Source organism: Notolabrus celidotus, chromosome 7 (genome assembly GCF_009762535.1).
Source record: "Notolabrus celidotus isolate fNotCel1 chromosome 7, fNotCel1.pri, whole genome shotgun sequence".
NCBI lineage: Eukaryota > Metazoa > Chordata > Actinopteri > Labriformes > Labridae > Notolabrus > Notolabrus celidotus.
In genome coordinates, this window is record NC_048278.1 from 7,030,505 (window position 1) to 7,049,573 (window position 19,069).

At 40.1% G+C, this 19,069-nt stretch overlaps 4 protein-coding genes across 5 annotated transcripts in view; 1 reads left to right on the forward strand and 3 right to left on the reverse strand.

The window, feature by feature from the left end:
* zgc:175214 (uncharacterized protein LOC557610 homolog) overlaps positions 1-6,921 on the reverse strand; it is an 8,071-nt gene extending 1,150 nt beyond the window's left edge. Inside the window, exons 1-7 of one of the 2 annotated variants that reach the window (XM_034688318.1) lie at positions 6,778-6,921; positions 6,254-6,484; positions 5,690-6,059; positions 3,934-4,087; positions 2,255-2,297; positions 1,742-1,783; positions 991-1,073 (exon numbers count right to left, since the gene is read on the reverse strand). In XM_034688318.1, the coding sequence (XP_034544209.1) occupies positions 991-1,073; positions 1,742-1,783; positions 2,255-2,297; positions 3,934-4,087; positions 5,690-5,714 (347 nt within the window). In that variant the 5' untranslated portion in view covers positions 5,715-6,059; positions 6,254-6,484; positions 6,778-6,921. Of the gene's footprint in view, positions 1-990; positions 1,074-1,741; positions 1,784-2,254; positions 2,298-3,933; positions 4,088-5,689; positions 6,060-6,253 lie in introns of both variants that reach the window. The other variant, XM_034688317.1, reaches the window with a different exon arrangement.
* Positions 6,922-8,562: 1,641 nt separating this feature from the next.
* On the reverse strand, positions 8,563-12,852 carry LOC117816157 (calcium homeostasis modulator protein 1). The gene is made up of 3 exons (XM_034688316.1): positions 12,753-12,852; positions 11,469-12,058; positions 8,563-10,406 (listed from the first exon to the last, which is right to left on the reverse strand). Exons 2-3 carry the CDS (start codon positions 12,012-12,014, stop codon positions 9,894-9,896), a joined length of 1,059 nt encoding a protein of 352 aa, XP_034544207.1. The 5' UTR covers positions 12,015-12,058; positions 12,753-12,852; the 3' UTR covers positions 8,563-9,893.
* An 853-nt stretch (positions 12,853-13,705) lies between these two features.
* LOC117815787 (inositol 1,4,5-trisphosphate receptor-interacting protein) lies at positions 13,706-17,385 on the forward strand. The gene is made up of 2 exons (XM_034687707.1): positions 13,706-13,731; positions 14,071-17,385. Exon 2 carries the CDS (start codon positions 14,080-14,082, stop codon positions 15,913-15,915), a length of 1,836 nt encoding a protein of 611 aa, XP_034543598.1. The 5' UTR covers positions 13,706-13,731; positions 14,071-14,079; the 3' UTR covers positions 15,916-17,385.
* Positions 16,010-18,791, reverse strand: zp3c (zona pellucida glycoprotein 3c). The gene is made up of 8 exons (XM_034687709.1): positions 18,177-18,791; positions 17,993-18,099; positions 17,741-17,844; positions 16,968-17,151; positions 16,767-16,893; positions 16,600-16,688; positions 16,355-16,428; positions 16,010-16,217 (listed from the first exon to the last, which is right to left on the reverse strand). Exons 1-8 carry the CDS (start codon positions 18,729-18,731, stop codon positions 16,045-16,047), a joined length of 1,413 nt encoding a protein of 470 aa, XP_034543600.1. The 5' UTR covers positions 18,732-18,791; the 3' UTR covers positions 16,010-16,044.
* Positions 18,792-19,069: the final 278 nt, after the last annotated feature.

The window sequence follows — 19,069 nt, forward strand, 5'->3', positions numbered from 1 at the left end:
AAGCCAAAATATTTCCCCCTCATTTCAACGAATCCGTTAACTAATAAAACTAAACTTATCCTTAAAATGAACAATTGCATATAATTCAACTTAAAAACTATCTGCAGTGACATAAAGGATATTTCAAAAAAGTTTGTCGTGTGTATTTTTTTTTTTTTTTTGACCAATTTTCATTCGTTAAAAGAAATGAGGTGGGCTATATTGTATAATAACAATATTAAAAAGTAATAATGATTGTATTTATAGAGCACTTTTCAAAAACCAAGATACAAAGTGCTTTACATGGGCAGCAAAATAAAACATGGCAAGATTAAAAAAAATAAAACATATTTTAAAAGACATAAAATTCCCTTAAAAAAATTCTAAAGGAATACAATTATTTAAAAATATATTTCTTAAAACTGTTAAACTCAGATAAAATCAGGAAAGGCTCTGCGGTAAAAGAATGTTTTAAGAAGGGATTTAGAAGAGAGTACTGACTCCTCTGTTTACGTGTACTGCAGTCAGTCTGCAGGGGGAGCTCTAAAAGATTTGGCCTCACCTCAGGGGACCTATTGCGTGGTCTGTGCTTTATGCCTTCTGTGGGTGCACCTAATTATCTTTCAAAAAATAACTAAAATGTATACCAGTATATATGAATGTTGCACAACTTTGCTGGTAAGATATTTGCAGTTAGGAGTAAAATAAAAATACGGATTAATAATTTGCCCAATCCAATCCCAATCAAAAGAGAAACAAAACTTTTATCCTCCTCAGTTACAAGAAAGATATCTAGCAACATAAAGTCAATTGGGACCCAGCATGCGGTTGGGTTAGTTTGCGGGGACACAAGGGGAAACTGCTATCCCGACTCATGTCCAAAGGTAAGAAATACACACAGTAACACCTCAGAAGCACACTTAATAATTGCACACTTAATAATTGCAAAGCATTTCCAAACAGTTTTTTGTAATTGTTTCCCCTTGATTATTTTCATTGAGTAGCACTTACTTCTTGTGAAATGCATGTGAGCAAGGGCACACTCCAAGTTCATCTCTGGTCCTGAATTCTTCCAAACACACGGCACAAGTTTGCTGCAAAAACACAAATCATTGAAGGTTAATTTGAGTGGAGTCTACTTTTCAGAACAAAAGTAACAGCAAGGTGTGACATTTTTATTTGTATTTTGTTTTCTTTCTTCAGGGTTATTCTGCTTTGCCTGGCTTTTAAACTATTTACTTGCATCTCACCAGAGAACAAAACACTCACTGGCACTTGAAAAATTCAGAGGTAAATTGATTTAAAAGACTAAGATAGAGTAGTGTTTTTATCCTATCTATTTCTACAAGTATGAACCCTCTTTTACACAAGAAAAATTGAAAACCCTTAACAACTGCAGTTGCCTTGGGAAAAAATTACTGAACTTTAAAAAAACAACCTTCTAAGAACATCAACAGGACCTTTTTATAATGCCTTTTGAATGAGAGCAGTTATTTCTGGAGTCTGACGTTCTGCAACAATAATGGAAGCTTAGCAGTCACCTTCTGTGTTCAAAAGGCTGCATTTAAGACACAAGATTTTCTCATGACTCAGGGTGAGAGCCAAGTTCATCAAATCTGAGATAAGAAATGGATTGTGTTTACCAACCAAATCGTTCTAGCTCTTAATGGGTCATCTGCTGTAGCACGGAAGCAGTGTGTACAATGTTAGGTTTGTACAGCTGCCAGGTTTTGACAAGTGTTTAGCAGAAAGAAAGACTTACTCCCAGGAGGCTGAGTTTCTTGCTTGCTCCCTTCAGTACCACCTGCAGTAGAGAAAGTAACAGGACAGAGAGGAACAGAGAGCCATGTGAATGATGTGTCGGCACTACTGTGAATTGGCATAAAGTTGATATTATAAAAAAAAAAAACTAAAACACTTCAGAAGGATTGAATGTCCTTATTGCACCGGTTAAAAATATCCTCAAGTTTGATACACATTTTTTGTGGTTGAAAAAAATGGACAGCTGGAGTTCAACCTTCCCTGAAGCTAAAAACAACGTCACCAACTCTCTACACACCTGCACGATCACACTGTCACACTCTGCTACCTGCTGTGTGGACAGTTTTGAATCAAAGTGTAATGCTACATATATAAAGTGAAGGTCAGCTGTAAAGGGGGTGTTGGGTTTCAGAGTGTATGATAACGGTGTAAAATGCTATAGTAGTATTTATAACCTGCCTAAGAAGCTGGTGTTACATGTTCATCCACTGTGACGCATAGAGCAGTGACATACCTCATTGTAGCTGAACTGCTCCCTCGTTCCTTGTTGTTTCAACCTGAGGGAGGCAGAGAGACGACATTAGTACAGTTAGCAGTTCCAAACCTTTTAGTTTGGGACCCCAAGAGAGGCTTTAGCATGTATCTGTAAATATGCAAGATGACCACCAAGATAGTAAATAATAAACAGGAAGAGGCTAAGTTTACACAATGAGGTTATCTTTTGTAATGTTTCCTCCATATTTTATTTTTGTCTGCAGAAGCTTGTAGCTCCTTTTAGCTTTAATTTTTGATTTGTTTGATTTGATTTGAAAACTATTGTCAACATTTAAAAGGAAAAATGCTCACACAAACAGACAGATAGAAAAAGAGTAATATTTATGAACAATGAAAAGCATAATGGGAAAGAAATCATCAAAAACTTGGATGATTTGTGTAAAATATCTGAAAAGGAAGGGGATGTTAGTCATTAGTAGGTCATTATTCAGTCTGATTGCGCGTATGAACAAACCAATTCATTAAATAATTTTCTTATGTAATAATTATTATTAATTCTCTTTGTCATAAGAAGTACAAACCTGTCTATGCATGTGTTCTGTCTCAATATGTATTTAATTAATTAATTATCTCAGTCTTACAAAATAAAAATAAATTAATTAGATGATCTTTATCATATTTCAGTATTTTTTATATATATGAACATATAAAATACAGTATAACAAACCAAATATATGATTATAAATCATAATAAATATGCTATACAATATATTAAATTGTACGCCTACCAACCCATAAACAAACATCTGCATATTTACTTATTAATACATTATTTACTGAAAAATAGAAGAAAAAAAGATACTAATGAAAATAAGTACTGCCAAATAAATACAGTAACAGTAATCCAAACAGAAGGTGACTGTAAAAACCCTCTCTTCATCCCTGTACCTTTTGAAAATGATTTCTTTATTCCTCATTTAAATCACATTTAAAGAAATTCAGCTATCTGAAAATAATGTGATTGTAATTGAACAATTCAATTATCTATAATAATTCATTATTATGAAATTATATAAAATGTTACCATGAAATATAAATCATGTATTTAAGTAAATGCATTAGCTTATATAGGTCAATTTCTTGTGTTTACATTCTGCTCTTGCACTTATTTTGTGTAAGCTCATACTTCCGCAGGCTAAAGCTAGCAAGCAGAGGAGTGGTGTTAAAATGTAGTTATGGTAAGAGTTAACAATAATGCACTAGGCTCTCCTTCCAAAAGCTCTGTTATGGTCTTGGGCAAGAGGTCAGGCAGTACTGGGGGAGTACCTTTGACACTTTGGCTACAAACACTTCTGAGGCCTTGCTGGTTCTTTCAGAGTTGCCTATGTCAGCTTTAGTGTTAAATATGTATTATTTCTGCTTTACTGTATGCTGTATCAAGATAATGAATACTAGTATTCCTCTGCATTATTTTACTGGATATACTTGTACACAAAATGTTACAACTAATTACTTGAATTGAATTTATCTAATGATATAATGATATATTTATTAGAAGGTACTTTTGAATTCTATTTATTTTACATGCTATGTTGCAATGTTTTTTCAAACTGCCAAAACGTTCCCAACCAGATTGACCCAATGCATTAACTTTCTCAGTCAACCAGTCCATCTCGCTCCCAAACCTCATCTACCTACCTGAAAAGGTAGCAGCAGAAGATGAGGCTGAGCATGAAGACAAAGAGGCCGATGCCCAGCACAATGACATACACATTGAGCGGGAGGTGATAGATGTCAGACGTCATGCTGCAGTAGTGTTCAGAGCGCTGAGAACCCAAACCACACAGGCATCCTGCAGGGAAGAGTTTGCAGGTACAGATTAGATCCTGTTTGTGTATTTAATACCCTGTCCAATAACTTTGCTTTAGTTTGTTTAATGAGTGTGTCTCCAACATGTCTTACATGGTTCAATGTAAATGAGTGGCTTCTATTGTGTTGAAGCAACATGTCGACTGTAAAACCTTAAAGACTTTTAGACGTTTCTGTGTGTCACAGCCTCAGGCTCCTGAACAGGATCTACCTCCCAAAAGTAGAGCACAACTGACACAACAATATCCAGTCAAGCAACTTCACCGTTTACTTTCCCATTATAGCTACCCATGCATTGCATTGACAATCATATCTTAACAGTGCAAGTCTAAATGATTGCATTTACTTAACATACTACAATCTGTACTGACAATAGCACTGCCATGAGGTTAGAGGGGTTTTAAGCTCCTGAGACCAGTGCAAATCATTTACTTGGTCAATGAATGAGTAAGCCATTTCAATAGCAGTAAAAATGAACTTAAACTGTACAGTAAAGAGGTAGAGCAGTCTAAGCAGAGAAGGAGATTGTTGATCATTAACCACAATGTGAATCTGCATTACCAACAAAGACTTGTAATGCCACAAGGCTCTGAAATTCAAGCTGTCAACAGATCCATACAAATGTGGGGCTCCAGCTTATCTCCTCACAATGAAACACAAATATTCCTCAAGGAATTGATGTAATACTTGATGTTTGTTGGTTGCAGGTGTGTCCTGAGAGCTGTGACTGGCACTGTGGTGGCAACTGAGGCGCTCATAGGACTCCCCGTTAATTGGCTGTGAACAAGACAAACATGGAGGACAGACGGCACTTCTGCCACACCACCATCTGTTCCACAGACAACATCTAGGTGACTGGTGGAGTGTGAGTGTGTGTGACAGCACTGGGGGGGATGGATGGGTGGGTGGGGGTGTGGGGTCTGTCTGCATTTATTTGGTAGAAAGATATATTTGTGTGTATGTGTGCATGTCTGTGTTTGTGTGTGTGTGTTGCAGGTGGCAGGGGGAGGGGTCTATTAAACAGAATGAACTCTGGGGACTAAAGGACCATTTGGTAAAACAATAGCAGAGGAAGCCCCACTTCCACAGGCCACATGTGTTCCCATTAATTTGCAGAGCGACTGCTCTTTGCCAGCCTCTGGTTGTCCATGTGTCTCTCTTTAGGGGGAATCAATGAGTACAGCTTGCACACTGTGGGGGGTACGGGTTGGATAATTTAACATGGCTGGGGGTTGGGGGATTTACAAGCCATGGTGGGGTGGGGGGGTGGGGGGCTAGTGTAGGGAAGACCCAAGGTAGGATAACAAGAGCACTGATGCACCGCAGAATTGTTCAACAGTAACAAAATAAGAAATGTAGAATCAACTTAGAGACAAAATATCAGTTTCAGTTGTTATAACTGTCCAACAAACATGACCTTGAGTGCAGCTCCTCCACACTCTGACTTATTTACCATTTCACAAGAACACCCATAATGAGGAGCTCAAAAGCTTGCAGACAGCAACTAAGAGTTTATGAGCTGCAAGTTAGTGCACATGCTATCACCTCTTGTATTAGGCAGACGCACAGAAATCGTCTCACTTACCGTTACACCATTGGAATGGTTGCATGAAATTCGACTCCCAGCTCGGCAGCAGTAAATTCAGGCCCTGTCAGGAGAAGGCTGGAAAGGTGCCAAACTCGTGGGCCGGAGCTTGGGACACTGGATCTGTTTGGAGCTTGGAGTCAGACACCCTGACCTGAATCGCTCTCTTCCAGGGTGGTGTTCTTTCCTCAAAAAACAACCATCAAGATTTTCAGATTTGCTCAGATTCCACAAATCCTCAGAAGGTGCGGTTTTGTTGGCTCAGCAGCCTGTGACGCCCAGCATTCCCAAATCTGGATTAACCACTCGGTGTAAAGATTGTGAGATTTTAGACTGGGGCTTGGACCAGGACTGAAGACCTCATGTGCTCCTAGATTCCAGTGAGAATGATGTCATCGCAGGAGAGAGAAGGAGAGACAAAGAAATCTTGTTGAGAAGGAGTGATTGTTTTTTCACATGCCTGACACCATGTGTTATGCAGGGAGTTGTTATTGTGAAAATAAGAATCTCACTCAGTCACAATGTCATAAACAACACAGGCTGCTGGGAAGCAATAATACTCACATTTCCAGAAAAGAAGGGGTCTCTCAGACTTCACTTTGATCTGCAGTGTTGTCCCCTCACCAAAGTCGACGACAGCAACCCTTCAGTATGACAGTCCTTGTCCACTGAAGGTAATTATCTGGCATTAGCTTATGCTTTGTCTTCCTCCCAAAGCTGCTTTTTTAACAGAGGATTTTCACAAGTCTCATCCCCCTCTCCTCTTATGTTGTCTCCTCCTCCAGTCCTCTGATCCTGCAGTGGGTATTCCTCCTCAGTATGGAAAGACAAAGATATGCTCCCCTCTAAGCCCAAACAAAGTGAAGAAAGCTCCATGCAACAACAGTCCTGTAGCTGGGTTTGTTATTTTGCTGTTGAGTGTGTGTTTGTGTGTCAGTCAGTGCATGTGTGTATGCAAGTGTTTTGAGGGGGGGGATCCTACTCTCCCTCTAACCATCTGCTCGCTCAATTGAGAAAAAAAAAATCAGAGACAAAGGCAGTGTGTGTGCAGGAGTGTGTCTGCGTGTGTCGTATTTAGTCTCTCCCACCTCCAGCTGGCTTTGTCATGGCAGGCTTCCCCTCTTCCTCTCTCAGTCCTCAATGGTGCTCAGAGAGAGCTTGCAGTTTGCCTTTCCCTTCCTCCCCTTGCTCTCGCTCTGCTCTGCCTTGGGTTTGTAAACAGATCTCTGCTCATGTGACCAGCCGTTTTGCCTCGCAACTCTCCTCTCCCTCAGCCCTCCCTCGCTACCTCTGTCCTCCAATCTGTAGGCAGAAGGAAGGCAGAATGAGCCAGACACTGACGAATAGGGCGCCTGCAAGCATGCTGATGTGTATGTGTCTGTATGCGCACACCCATGTGCATGTATTTGTGAGAGGAAGACAAGAGAGACATTTGCAGCAAAGTCAAACAAGGCCTTGGTCAGTAACGTGTGCATGGCCGATATCCTGACAACCAAAACAAAGCCATTTGTGTGAAGAGGAGATTGGTGAAGGAAGACATGACACAACCTCTGCCTCTGTTTCCTTCTTTCACACATACACAGATAGTATTTTTAGGGCTGCAGCAGCTTTTTCATGTTTGCTTTCTTTGATCTATATATAAACATCTTGTCACTCTTGCTGAGGAAGAAGAGGCAGGTAGAGCAGAGAAAGGAGTGAAGGTAAATGTTAAGTGAAAGAAAAGCAAAGACATTTGAAGAAAAATCATATCAGGAGAAAATGAGGGGGGACAACACAGGAAAAACACAGCCCAGACAAAGACGTTGCCTGTATGTCCACCCCCACACCAGCGGCCCAGGCTGCCAATTCGCTGAGGGAGAGAACAGCTGCTGGGCTACTGGGTGAGCTCTGAGATGGTCAAGGGGAGAGCTGCTCCACCAATCCCCAGGGAGAGGGAGGGAGGAAGGAAAGGAGGGAGAGGCCTCACTGGGACCCATGCCATTTTCATTGACTCTGCCCTCCTCCCTCCTACCCTCCTGCTCTGGTAATGACATTAATGCTGGATACTGAGGAACAGCTGGATCAACTGCACAGATGCATGAGCATTAATACAGACCTTAATACACCACATGCATTGTTGAGTGTTTACAGGTTTCAGTTGTAGCTACAGCAGGATTGTGTTGTTGTTGTTTCTTTGTGCAGGACAGTTGCTCTGGTGAAGCCATGCCCTCAGAATATGATGACAACACATCAAATTGATTGTCTCTGTAGACATAAAGTAGATTAATGCACAACTTTTATCCAATAACTGTTGTGAAGTATTTTTTCAAACTCAGGAGTCAATCACTCAGCTTTTCAGGGAATGGTGTGACTGACTGATGAAAATGGGGACTGTACAAGAAAGTAAGAGTGAGAGGGATGCAAATTTTGACCTTGTTTACTTAGTGACATGCAAATTGTACAATCTTTTGTTTTTCCAGTCAGAGGTTTCGCTGGCTGGAACTGCAGCCACATTTTAGGTTTATTTGCTCAAGCCAAATTTTTAAGTTTTAATGCGTTTGCAAAGAAATATAATCTGACTTCATTTTTATGTACAGTGGAAAAGTTGGCATGAATGAATGGCACAATTCAACCTTTAACATGATTCTACTTTAAGTCTGATGAACTCTTGTTACATGGAGAAGCACAGATAAAGGACTTGTCTGGAGTCCATCAAGTAGTACATATTGATCTACACATTTAAATAACTCTATGCAACGTTCTTTGCACAGGGATGACTGTGACCCAAGGGGACCGCCGTAAGCTAAATGTAGTTGTAACAGTAACTTGAGTACAGAAGAGCCACACAGTCAGGAGACTGACTCAGTAATGTCATTTTTGCTGACTTTATTTAAAAAACATATGTAGCAGCAGGATAAATATGCATGTTAACTAAAGCAGGACTGTTTATTGTTGGGGATTCAGGTTTCCATTGGTGAAAAAGGACAGTCTTGCTAAAAGTGAGGAACAGCAGGGGCTTGAATTGCATACAGATTTTTTCTTCACCAAAATGACCTGTGAAATGTTAAAACTTCATGCTTTGGGACTATGAATGGTGGGCCTGCAGTTGAGATCAATACAAACACTCAATAACATTAATTATGGGTAGATTAATGGAATTTTGAAATAATCTGCATCGGACAATGCCTGCAATCACTAGGCCAATTAAAGAAAATATAAATGGGGGGTTGGTGTCCTGGCGGTCTAAGTGCCCAACATACAGAGGCTACAGTCCTTGTCACAGAGGACATTTCCCCGCATGTCTTTCCCGCTCTCCACTCCCCACACTTCCTGTCTCTCTACAGCTGTCCTATCAATAAAGGCATAATGCCCAAAAATATAACTTAAAAATAAAAATAAAATACAAATAATGTCTGCAGACACTGCAGGCAGTCTCTCAGTGTGGCTGCTGTCAAGAAATGATAACACCCTCCTAAATATGATAATGCTTCTTACACATCCTAAACAACAGCATATCAAATCTAACACAGTCACTGTCTGGTGTTTAATTTAAATTCTGTTATGATGTACAGGATAATGCAGCTTAGTATTACATCTGACATAAACATCAGTCATGTTCTGAAATCTATATTATAACACAAAATCTCTTTCTATTTCATGAATCAAATCCATCTAAAAATCTCTAAAAGTCTCAAAATTCTTAACACGTGTCGTTGTAATGTTTTGGATGTTTAAAACTTGTTTTGGAAGTTTTTCCTGTGAAAACAGGTTTCCCTTATAGAGGACGTTAAAGAAAGAACCTGATCCGAGTCTGTCCCTCAGAGAGCAGCAGTGCGTTTTTAAATAATTCATGACCTGTAGAGGAGGGAGTTTCTTCAAAAAGAGAAACAAGTTTTACAGACATTTTAAGTAAACTGATCTGTATTTGAACCAGAAGTATGTTGACAATCCAGCACGTTCTGCATATTGTAGGTGTTATTCTCAAGAACTGTACCATCAGTCAAACTATAGACTACACAAACATACATTTTCAGTCACTTATATGTTGTATGAATTGAAGTAAACTTGTTATTAAGCTTCATCACAATAGAAGATATTCTAACTTACTTTTAACAAAATGATTAAAAGTGACATGGGTTATGACAGAATGATTCCTGAAACTCTGAAACAGATTATTGAGAGTGAAAATAGAGCCAACGAAGCATGTCTTTGTCCTTTTAGCTCTTCAGACCTTACTGTAGTACACCGCCCATTCCCTTTTCTCCACCTCATGGGTGTGTCCCTTTACAAATCCATTAGCTGCTCCATTGACCTCTCCATTCAGTTTACCATTGTTTTGTCCATCTATTTGGTCCTTTCTCAGACTCAGGGCCGGCTTACAGGTGTGCCAGTTCCATAAAACTTTGTTCATATCATCCTGAGCTCTGATACCCAGGAGCTTTTCTTCATCACTTTTCTTATTTTCCTCATCCTCATCGTCACTGTCGTCCCTGCTGGAGCGATGTTTGTGGAAGCTGTGCATCTCCCCGCTGATGTTCTCAAAGTACTGCTGGATGCAAACCTTGGCAAAACTCTTGGCATGCTCTTTGCATGTCTCATCAAACATCTTGCGCTCAATGTCGATGTAATGAGACCAGTACTTTGTCTTGAGGAAGGCGGCTTGAGTGAAACATGGTCGAACGGCCCGGATCATGAAGGCTGTCAAGGTCATCATGAGCAGGAACATCCATCCACATGCCTGTAAATGTATATACAAACATTAGATGTACTGGTGTAGCAAAGTTATAACCTACTAAAATACATAAATACTTTAACCACAAGATAGAAGACAAATGGACCAATGTGTCATAGCAGATGCTGAAGATAATAAAACTCAAATAACCCAACATGTGATCCAAACAGCATGTCTGGGTCCTGACAGTTTCACGGCTCATTAACACAATCTGTTTATCAACAGACTTTTTACAGACATGTCAGTCTTAAGCTTGAATAATTTCCCTTTGGCTGATCAAAGGCCTCAAAAGAGGTGTGGGTGTATTTATACGGCTTGAAATAGATCCCTGAGTAATACATTTAGAAGGCTTATATTTGCCCTGAATAAGCGCACAGGAAAGCTCCAAGGACTCAAAGTGCAAAGCCAAAGTCTGGTGGCGAGATTTAAGGTATCTACAGTTTTTGAGGAATAAAATCAAGGAAAATTCAATTTGCTGAGTCATCAGATCCTGTGTCAAAGTTGAAAACATTCATATGACTATATCCCACATTTTTGGGCCACTCTCTTTGTGTGTTTGATCTGACTCTTTTGATATTTACTGATAGAGTAACAATGGTTTTGTTTTACTGAAACTTCACATTAGGCTTCATCAGAGATCCATAACAAAGACAGTGTTAGCACCCTGAAACTAAAGAATCAATATGGAAGTCACCCATCCTTTTTGTCCCTATTTACACCCGTTATTTTCCTACAGTGACAACAAAAAGGCGCAAATTAGCAACAAGTGTCATGAAAACTGGATGTACATGACTGAGATGGAATTGTTGTCTAAGATATAGAGTTAGTCTGAGCTAGCCAGCTTAGTTTACCCTAAATTCAAAAGGACCATGTTAGCTTTGAGAAATAGCACATGCTACCCAAATTCAGATTATTTTTTCCCATTATTCCTACATCCTATATTTTATTAATGGAAAACCCATTTAACTGATTTAAAATGGTCTCATTTGAATATATTTCTTGCTCTCTCCAAACCCTAAAGACTCCTCAGTTTAGAGCATTCACAGTAAAGAGGAGATATCATCCTACCTGTGATATACACTTGATGTATCGTGATGCTGCGTCTCTTATCTCCTGATGCTCAAACAAGTCCTTGCATGGAATTCTTGCCAGCATCCTTAGCCTCTCCACCTCTGACATCCCCCTCACCACACTGTAATTCCCAAACCTGTCGAGATCCAGGTTTACGCTGAAAGCACAGAGGAAGCTCTTCCCATCCATGAGAGTGACAGACACCCACACAGCAGGTGCGATCAAGGATCTCTGTGTGATTGAACAGAACATGTAGCGAAGGATTGTTGGATCCTTACTCCGTTTCCCCGTGGGTCTCTTCCACTCCTCTGCCAGCACAGACACATTATTGTTCAACACAAAACCCAACATGAAGAACCATATGGGGGGAATGACAAGCAGTCCTATCCCGTATGTGTAGTTGTATTCAGGCATACAGGGGCAGCTGAACTCAAAGGAAGAGTACATCTGAGCACTGGCTAGTGCCATGATACCACAGATCCCATTCATAAAAGATTCCTGGTTGGATTGGAGGAACTGAAACATCATACGAAACTTATCCATCTTGGCAGATGTGATGTGATTTTATTCAGATGAAATAAATAAATCTGTAAAAAAATGAAAAGTCAGAGTTTAAAATCATTAAGTGAAAAGTGACAAGACAGCACAGCACGTTGATTCCTGCAGCACAAAATGCATCTGAATACCAATGTGTAGCCATGATTATGTTTTTCTTCGATGCAGGTTCAGTGAGAATAATGTGACTACTCTCTAAAAGGAACACTCTGATGATTATGTTAAGAGCTATGAGTTGTAAATAATGGGTTCAGTAATAATGAACAAACTGTAAACAACAAAAGAGTTCCTTTTTCAGTCACAGATGGTGAAACATCTATCTGGTGGAGGGTCAAGGTTTTCTCTATTTTAATACACCTGCAGCAAATGTTAGTGAATCATCAATAATTCATTCTCTTTTATAGACGGGGCTTAATCCAAGTCTGTTGATTACATTAACACTTTTAGGTCAAGATGCTCTCTGTAAGCTCAACAGCTAAAAAGCTAAGTTTTATAACCCAACAGTGTGAATGTTGTTCTTATTCATTCTCAAATAATATCCCATCAAGAAGAAGTACTTGATTAATTAACTTTAAATATATTTTAACTAGGAGAAGACATTTTAGAAAGAAGTACTAATAATTTTCTATAGAAACCATTTGACCTCTTTCTAGATTATACACAATTTATTCAGCTCTACATAAAGAATGATACACAAACCTCTCTAAAACAGGCACACACACTTACCTATTGTCTTGAGAGTTGAAAAACTGAAGAATAAGGGGGGAAAAATCATAAAGTGACAGTTTCCATAGTACACAACTTGTCTGACCGTCTGTCAGATGTTTGTCGAACTCGTGATGATGTTCAAAGCTGGCCACATCATCTGTCATCACGCCCCTCCCTGCGCAGACGCCTGTGTTTAGTGTGATGTAACAACATCTCATTTTAATCATTTTCTCTAAAGTCAAACGGCCACATTGCTCAAATAAATCCACATGTTGGGCCTTTTAAAGATCACAATATTTTTTTATGTACTTTGATGAACTTTAATCTCATAAGTGATGGTTCAACTTGCGGGAACCTTGAGGTGAATTGTTGTTCAGCTGCAGCCCAAACAATCCAGACATGCAAATAAGGTTAGGAACAATTCAAATATCTGTGGGTTAGGCTGGAAAATTTGGTTGCAGATTTGTACGTGGAAGGTGAATCTGTTTCCATTTGTTCCATCAGAGCCAAGTAAATCAAAGTAAAATGTCTAACCATGTGCCAAGCGTAAGAAAAGTGATGGACTTTTACTATATTTCATATTGTACTTTGAACTCACCTGCCCCTTTTCAGTGAAACAGCTCGACAAACCAGTTAGAAACCCACAACAGGATAAAAGACAGAGGCTTACTCTCCTATACACACACACAAACCATTTCTGCACAGTTTTCAACAATAGTATGTAACCTAATTCTTCATCCTACAAAAGGTAAAATAACCTCTTGTCACTAAAACAGTGGAGTGCTTCAGTGATTCAGAGTACATATCTGATTTCATGCAGTTCTGAGAGTGCAGTTAAACTTACAGGAAGTCTGTGCTATCTGTTTTCTTCTATGTGTTGCACAGGAAGATGTTACAGCAGAGCACATGAGCAGGGTGTGCAGGAAATAAGTCACGGAAGACAACCTATAACTGTTTCTAAAATAGGAAGAGATCACCGAGACTGTGGCTGGGCAAGGTTAGTCTGTTTCTTCTGTTTCTTCCTATTGAAGCATCCCCGGAGAATTTTAAATTCATGCCTTCTTTTGATGCGTTTACTTGTTCTTCTCTCTAATGTTATGTGCAGAAAAATGACCGTGTTTGATCTACTATGTTAACAGCGAAACATGTAAAAATGATGCTTCAAGGCCATTGAGGAAGTAGCCGCTTTCCTTCTTGCATCGTATAATTTCCTCATAAAGTATAACACACATGGTTTCAAGTATTTTCATCTGTTAGTATTTTTCAACATTTCAAAGAATACTCTAACACTTTCCTAAATCAGATGTAACATCTATTTATCCTGATGCGTTCACAGACACTGAAGATGCAAGACACCCTGCTGCGAGTGTTTGTGGTGGCTGTGGGTCTCCTAACGTGTCCCAGGGATGACCCTGTGGTTCAGAGACTGGATGATATAACTCCATCCAGGATGCAAAAGCACCAACAGAGGCTGATGGGAGGTGGTAACAAACTAGACAACCTGATGGAACCTGTGAATGAGGAAATGACACACACTGACAGCAGAGGGCCTCCTGGTGACAAACAAGACATACGCAAAGAGAAAAATCCATCTGCTCAACATGTTACTGAGGGAGAACACATTTCACATTTAGGAGATGTGACTGCTCTGAAGGGAAATTCACAGCTTGACACGCAGAGCAAACAGAGAGGAGATGTCCTGGTTGATGGTGCTTTAGACGGACCAGATGGGAAACAAGACCAGACTGAGGAGAAAGAAGAGACCAGCTCCAAAGAACAGGAGTCTGCTCCGTCACACCTTCACACCAAGACGTCAGAAAATGAAACTTCAGAGGAGGCCAGCGCTGAATGGGAGAAAGATTACCTCTGGTACCTGTGGAACACACTGTCCATCATTTCAGTGATCCGCTTTGTCAGGAAATGCATGGGGAGAAATCCTGATGTGAAACCAGAAGAAAACAGGGGTTCCCCTGTGGCCTGCACGGATGCTGAAGTGCCACTTTTAGACGGAAACACTCTGCAGAGATTTCATTCTAAATATGTGAAAATCTCTGCAGATAATAAGTGGAAGGAGGTGTTCTTGGAGGGGTTTGTAGATGATCTAATAACGGCCATGAGGAAAGTGTGTCATAAAAGTGGAAGTATGGTGATTGAGGACTTTCAGATGTTGAATGCATGTAATGTCATCGTCCCCATCATTCCACCGGATCCATGCAGTTTTCAGTGTCTCCTCTGGAACAATCAGGCAAGTGACCAGCTTCCAGACATGCAGGTTTGTGGTCAGATAAAGCTGGTGGAAAGAAAGGAAAGCCAAGGTGGCTGCTCCTGTCAGTCACCTGATGCAGATGATATGGTCTGTCTGCTGCATTGTGAGACAGAGAGAGTAAAGGGGAAGATTACTGATGTGTATGGTGGTCTCCTTTGTGTGAAGAACTCACAGTTCCTTTCAAAATCACAGGTAACTAGGTGGTTTCAGAGCACCATCAAAGAGGCGTGGGCACAGATTTCACACAAGTATGAGTTTGAGCTGTCCATACGCTACCTTGATGCTCCTGGTGCTCTGGTGGTTCGATTCAGATCAGGGAAGAAAATCAGCTTCAGTGTGAACCCTGTGGTTAGATTTAACAATGGTGCCCATTTCACCATCACACCCTGCTCTCCAACAAACCTGGACACTTTGTGGACACTCTCCCTGACAAACTATGAAAATCACTTCTTAAAAAACATTTCTAAACACCTGCCTCAAAACTCATGTCACAGTGTAACTCTTGAAATTGCAATTTTCCTTCACAGGAGACAAACAGCATTGTTAGGGAGCAGTGTGCTCATGGACTTTCATTTTAAAACTGCTCTAATGCATCTGCTTCTGACCTCTGAGGCATCACAGTGGAAAGCAGAACATGTGGCTGTTAGGTTGCAAGACTTACTGGCCTTCATGGGGAGAAGCCTTGAGAAAAAGCAGTTGCACCATGTTCTTGTAGGAAACCCTTTAGCTCAGAGGGTTATTGTTGAACTTCCTGATGAATTCACTCAAGCACAGACTGTGAATCTCTTCCATCCCCTTGTGGTTCACAGCTGCATCTACAGAAATGCAGTGATGCACTTCCAGGAAATGCTTAAAAATGCACACATGCTAATACAAGAGTATGTTGATCAGTGCAATGATAACTGCTCAGTATGAATATAGAGTACAATTTAAAGTGTCCTCATTTTAAGAGGATCAGATGAGTTTGTCAGTAATGGTACTGTGTAAAAGAAAATCCAGGCACAAGATATAAAGTTAATCATTTATTTAAAATGCTGGACACATTTAATAATCATGCTCCCAGTAGTTCACGAAGTCCCTGTGCTCTTCCATGCCAGGGTCTTCAAAGTTGATGGAGTCAGCTTCTGCTATTTTCATCAGAGGTCGAAAGTCCATGTCTTCATCCTTATTGCGCAAGTCGACCTTCCACGAGTGACTGGAAATCAAATTCCTTGAAGCTGTTGAGAAATTTAAATTGCATTTTAAAAGCAGATGTCTGAGTGCTTCTATTCACTTAAACCTTATCAAGCTCATTTTAAGTCTATAAAAGTCACATTAGGTGTGAAAGACTGTTTCCTGGAGGTGTTAAACTTACCTTTAAGGTATGCCGAGGAGCAGCTGGAGTCACAGCAGGTGCAAACAGAATCACCACCATAGAGCTCCTTCCACCTAAAACCATTAACAAGTTAAATCAGGAGTGTCATGATAGCTAGACAGCTTAACACATCAATGTGCCCAGCATCTTACTTGTCCTTGCAAAGAGGTTGTGTCAGCTGCTACAAGTCAAGTGTTGAATTTTATCCTTCAAGAGCAAAACATGTTTAACCTGAGCCAACTCACTTTTTAGTAGTTGCATCATAATTGCAGGCCTTTGAACTTGCAGTTGGTGTAAGTTTCCCCACAGAGATCTCACAGTGCATGTAGAGTTGCTGCAAGACATGGTTCAGTGTTAACAGGAATTTGTATTCAACGGAATAAGGCTCTGTGCCGTTTGATTTTTACAATACCTGTGATGATGAGGAGGAGGAAATCGAGTCCTTGAAAATCAAAGCTCCTATACTGAATTTCTGGACCATCTTTGAGTCACCGGTGAGAAACTTGGACTGGTCAGTCAGCTTGCCATCAATCATACAGCTGCAATCACAGAAAAATGCATGTGTACTTCTCATAACAGAGACATAACCAACTCAGTCAGAATAATATCTTACCCATGGTTGTCAATGACCGTGTATTTAGGGTTTGAGTTGGGGTCTTTGGCGGCCGTCATGAAGCACTTCTTGACATATATTCTTTGATCTGCAGATTTAGCTGTGCCACCAGGTCGCTTGGCCTCGAAGAACATTGGCTGGCCCAGGGTGTAAGTTTTAGCACCAGTGATTTCATTCCCTGATGCTGTGAGGAAGAGGGGATGTCGATCACTAAACAATGATACAAATTCAACCCCTTGCACATTTAAGATAAAACATGGCAAATGTTATTCCTGCCAGAGTTCTCAAACACGCATTGCCAAATAACTGAGCTTGTACACTGTCATGTATGCCTGCAAATTGTGTATTTAAGTACAACTTAAATCATCAATAGATAACTATGGTTTTGTAAACATTGAAATAAAGATTTTGCTTAAGAGACATTTCCTTTGAGTCATTGACAGATGTGCATTTGGCTTTAATCAATTTTATGAGACCCAGGCCTCGCTGCACCACAAAGATGCGGTTTCCTTTGTTTCTCTCCAAATACAAAGCACTAGTTTGAAAAATTGTAAGCCACTGCTTCACACAATTTAAAGGATACTGAAAAATTATATCATCCATACTTCTGCCAAAGTACAAATCTAGACTTCTGATTAGCCACAGTAAAGATTTGTGATTTAAAAACCATTGAGGCATGTCATCTACCAATCTCTTCAGTTTTGCACAAGTTTAGGAAAAGGCTTAAAGCAAAAAAATAAATAAAATAAAACTCTGCTAATATGCACACATACCATCTTGAGGAGTAAGGGTGTAAGTGCTCTTCGGTTGAAGTGCTTTAAACACTGTACCTCCCTGTAGTTTAGGGTAGAATCCAACTTTGTAGGAGTGAAAAAACCTGCAATAGGTGAAGAATGCTCATTAATAGAGTTTCAAAAAAGGACCAGTGATTGATTACTCTTCTGACTTCCCATTATGCAAAAATGTTGCACAACTCTTAAGTTTGGAATCATTTGGAATACAGTGAAGGTAAAAGGAAATCTTACCTGGGAAATTTACACTGCAGTGGAATGCTAAACGGCATTTCCCTGACAACTGTAGTGCTTGGATTGTAGCTGAGAGAATTGCGAATTGACAAGTCATCCACATTATTCTGAAACACAAACATTTGTCAAAATGATGGAGAAGCTCTTAATTGCCAAAAGAAAAAAACAGGACACTTTTACCAACCTCTTTTCTGAATGCACACTTGCTCGTCAGCAGGTACAGAAAGTAATAATGCTGTTTGGTTCCTTGGTTAACAGGACAGCTGCCTAGTTTCAAATCTTTCCATGCATCCTTGGTCTTGAAAATCTCTCTTAGGACTCTTACATACATTCTGTCAACATGGCACAAGATTTCAACTAGATTTGGTCTGGCTGCTTTTCCAGATGCCTTGGCAGTAGCTGTACCTGCTAGTAAAAGTTCCTTGACAGAGTTAGGGAGGGGTCTGGCACCCTTTTCTGGCTTGAAGGCCTCTTTCTGGATTTTGGAGGCTGAGACGATCACATACTCAGGAACCTTCTTTGCACCACTTGTTGAAGTTCCATAACTAGTTGAGCTCCTCAAGAATTTGGCATCAGTCACAGGGGCTTGTGCTTGTTCTTCCCCAATTACTGTCTCCATTCTTTCCCACTCCAATTCAGGATCCTCCAAAAACAGGGCATGGCCAGGTCCACCTCTAAACTGGTTACCATAGGCAGAGCAAAACAGCAACAACAAAAGACAAGCATGCTTCAGCTCCATCTTCACTCCTGCAACTGGTACCAAGTGAACCGGACCCCTCACCTAAATAAGTTGACTCTGAAACTGGTGTTTCGTCGGGATTTTATATCCTGGATTCAAGAGTGGAACGTCTCAGGTGGAGCCAATGCCAATCAAGAGCAGCCAATGAGAGGTGACCAGTACTAATCACCCCTAACACGTTTCACCGCCTTTCTCCGTATCTGTTGTTCAAAATGAATATCATTTTGTTAGTTTTTTTCCAATGTTAATCCAGTCTTGTAAGATATCAAACTTTATTAGCTAAGTTTGTATTTATTTTTACAAGTGCACATTCCCTAAATTTTGAATGATTGCCCAAC

Bases quoted from the DNA above. Each gene is read 5' to 3' on its own strand.
- LOC117816157 (XM_034688316.1), bottom strand. From the start codon at position 12,014: ATGGATAAGTTTCGTATGATGTTTCAGTTCCTCCAATCCAACCAGGAA. The intron at 10,407-11,468 runs GTAGGATGATAT...ATACATTTACAG, and splicing joins ACATCAAGTGTATATCACAG to GCATGTGGATGGATGTTCCT.
- LOC117815787 (XM_034687707.1), top strand. From the start codon at position 14,080: ATGCAAGACACCCTGCTGCGAGTGTTTGTGGTGGCTGTGGGTCTCCTA.
- zp3c (XM_034687709.1), bottom strand. From the start codon at position 18,731: ATGGAGCTGAAGCATGCTTGTCTTTTGTTGTTGCTGTTTTGCTCTGCC. The intron at 18,100-18,176 runs GTTGGTAAAAGT...TTTGTGTTTCAG, and splicing joins AGTGTGCATTCAGAAAAGAG to AATAATGTGGATGACTTGTC. The intron at 17,152-17,740 runs GTATGTGTGCAT...TCTTCCTCACAG, and splicing joins CACCCTTACTCCTCAAGATG to CATCAGGGAATGAAATCACT.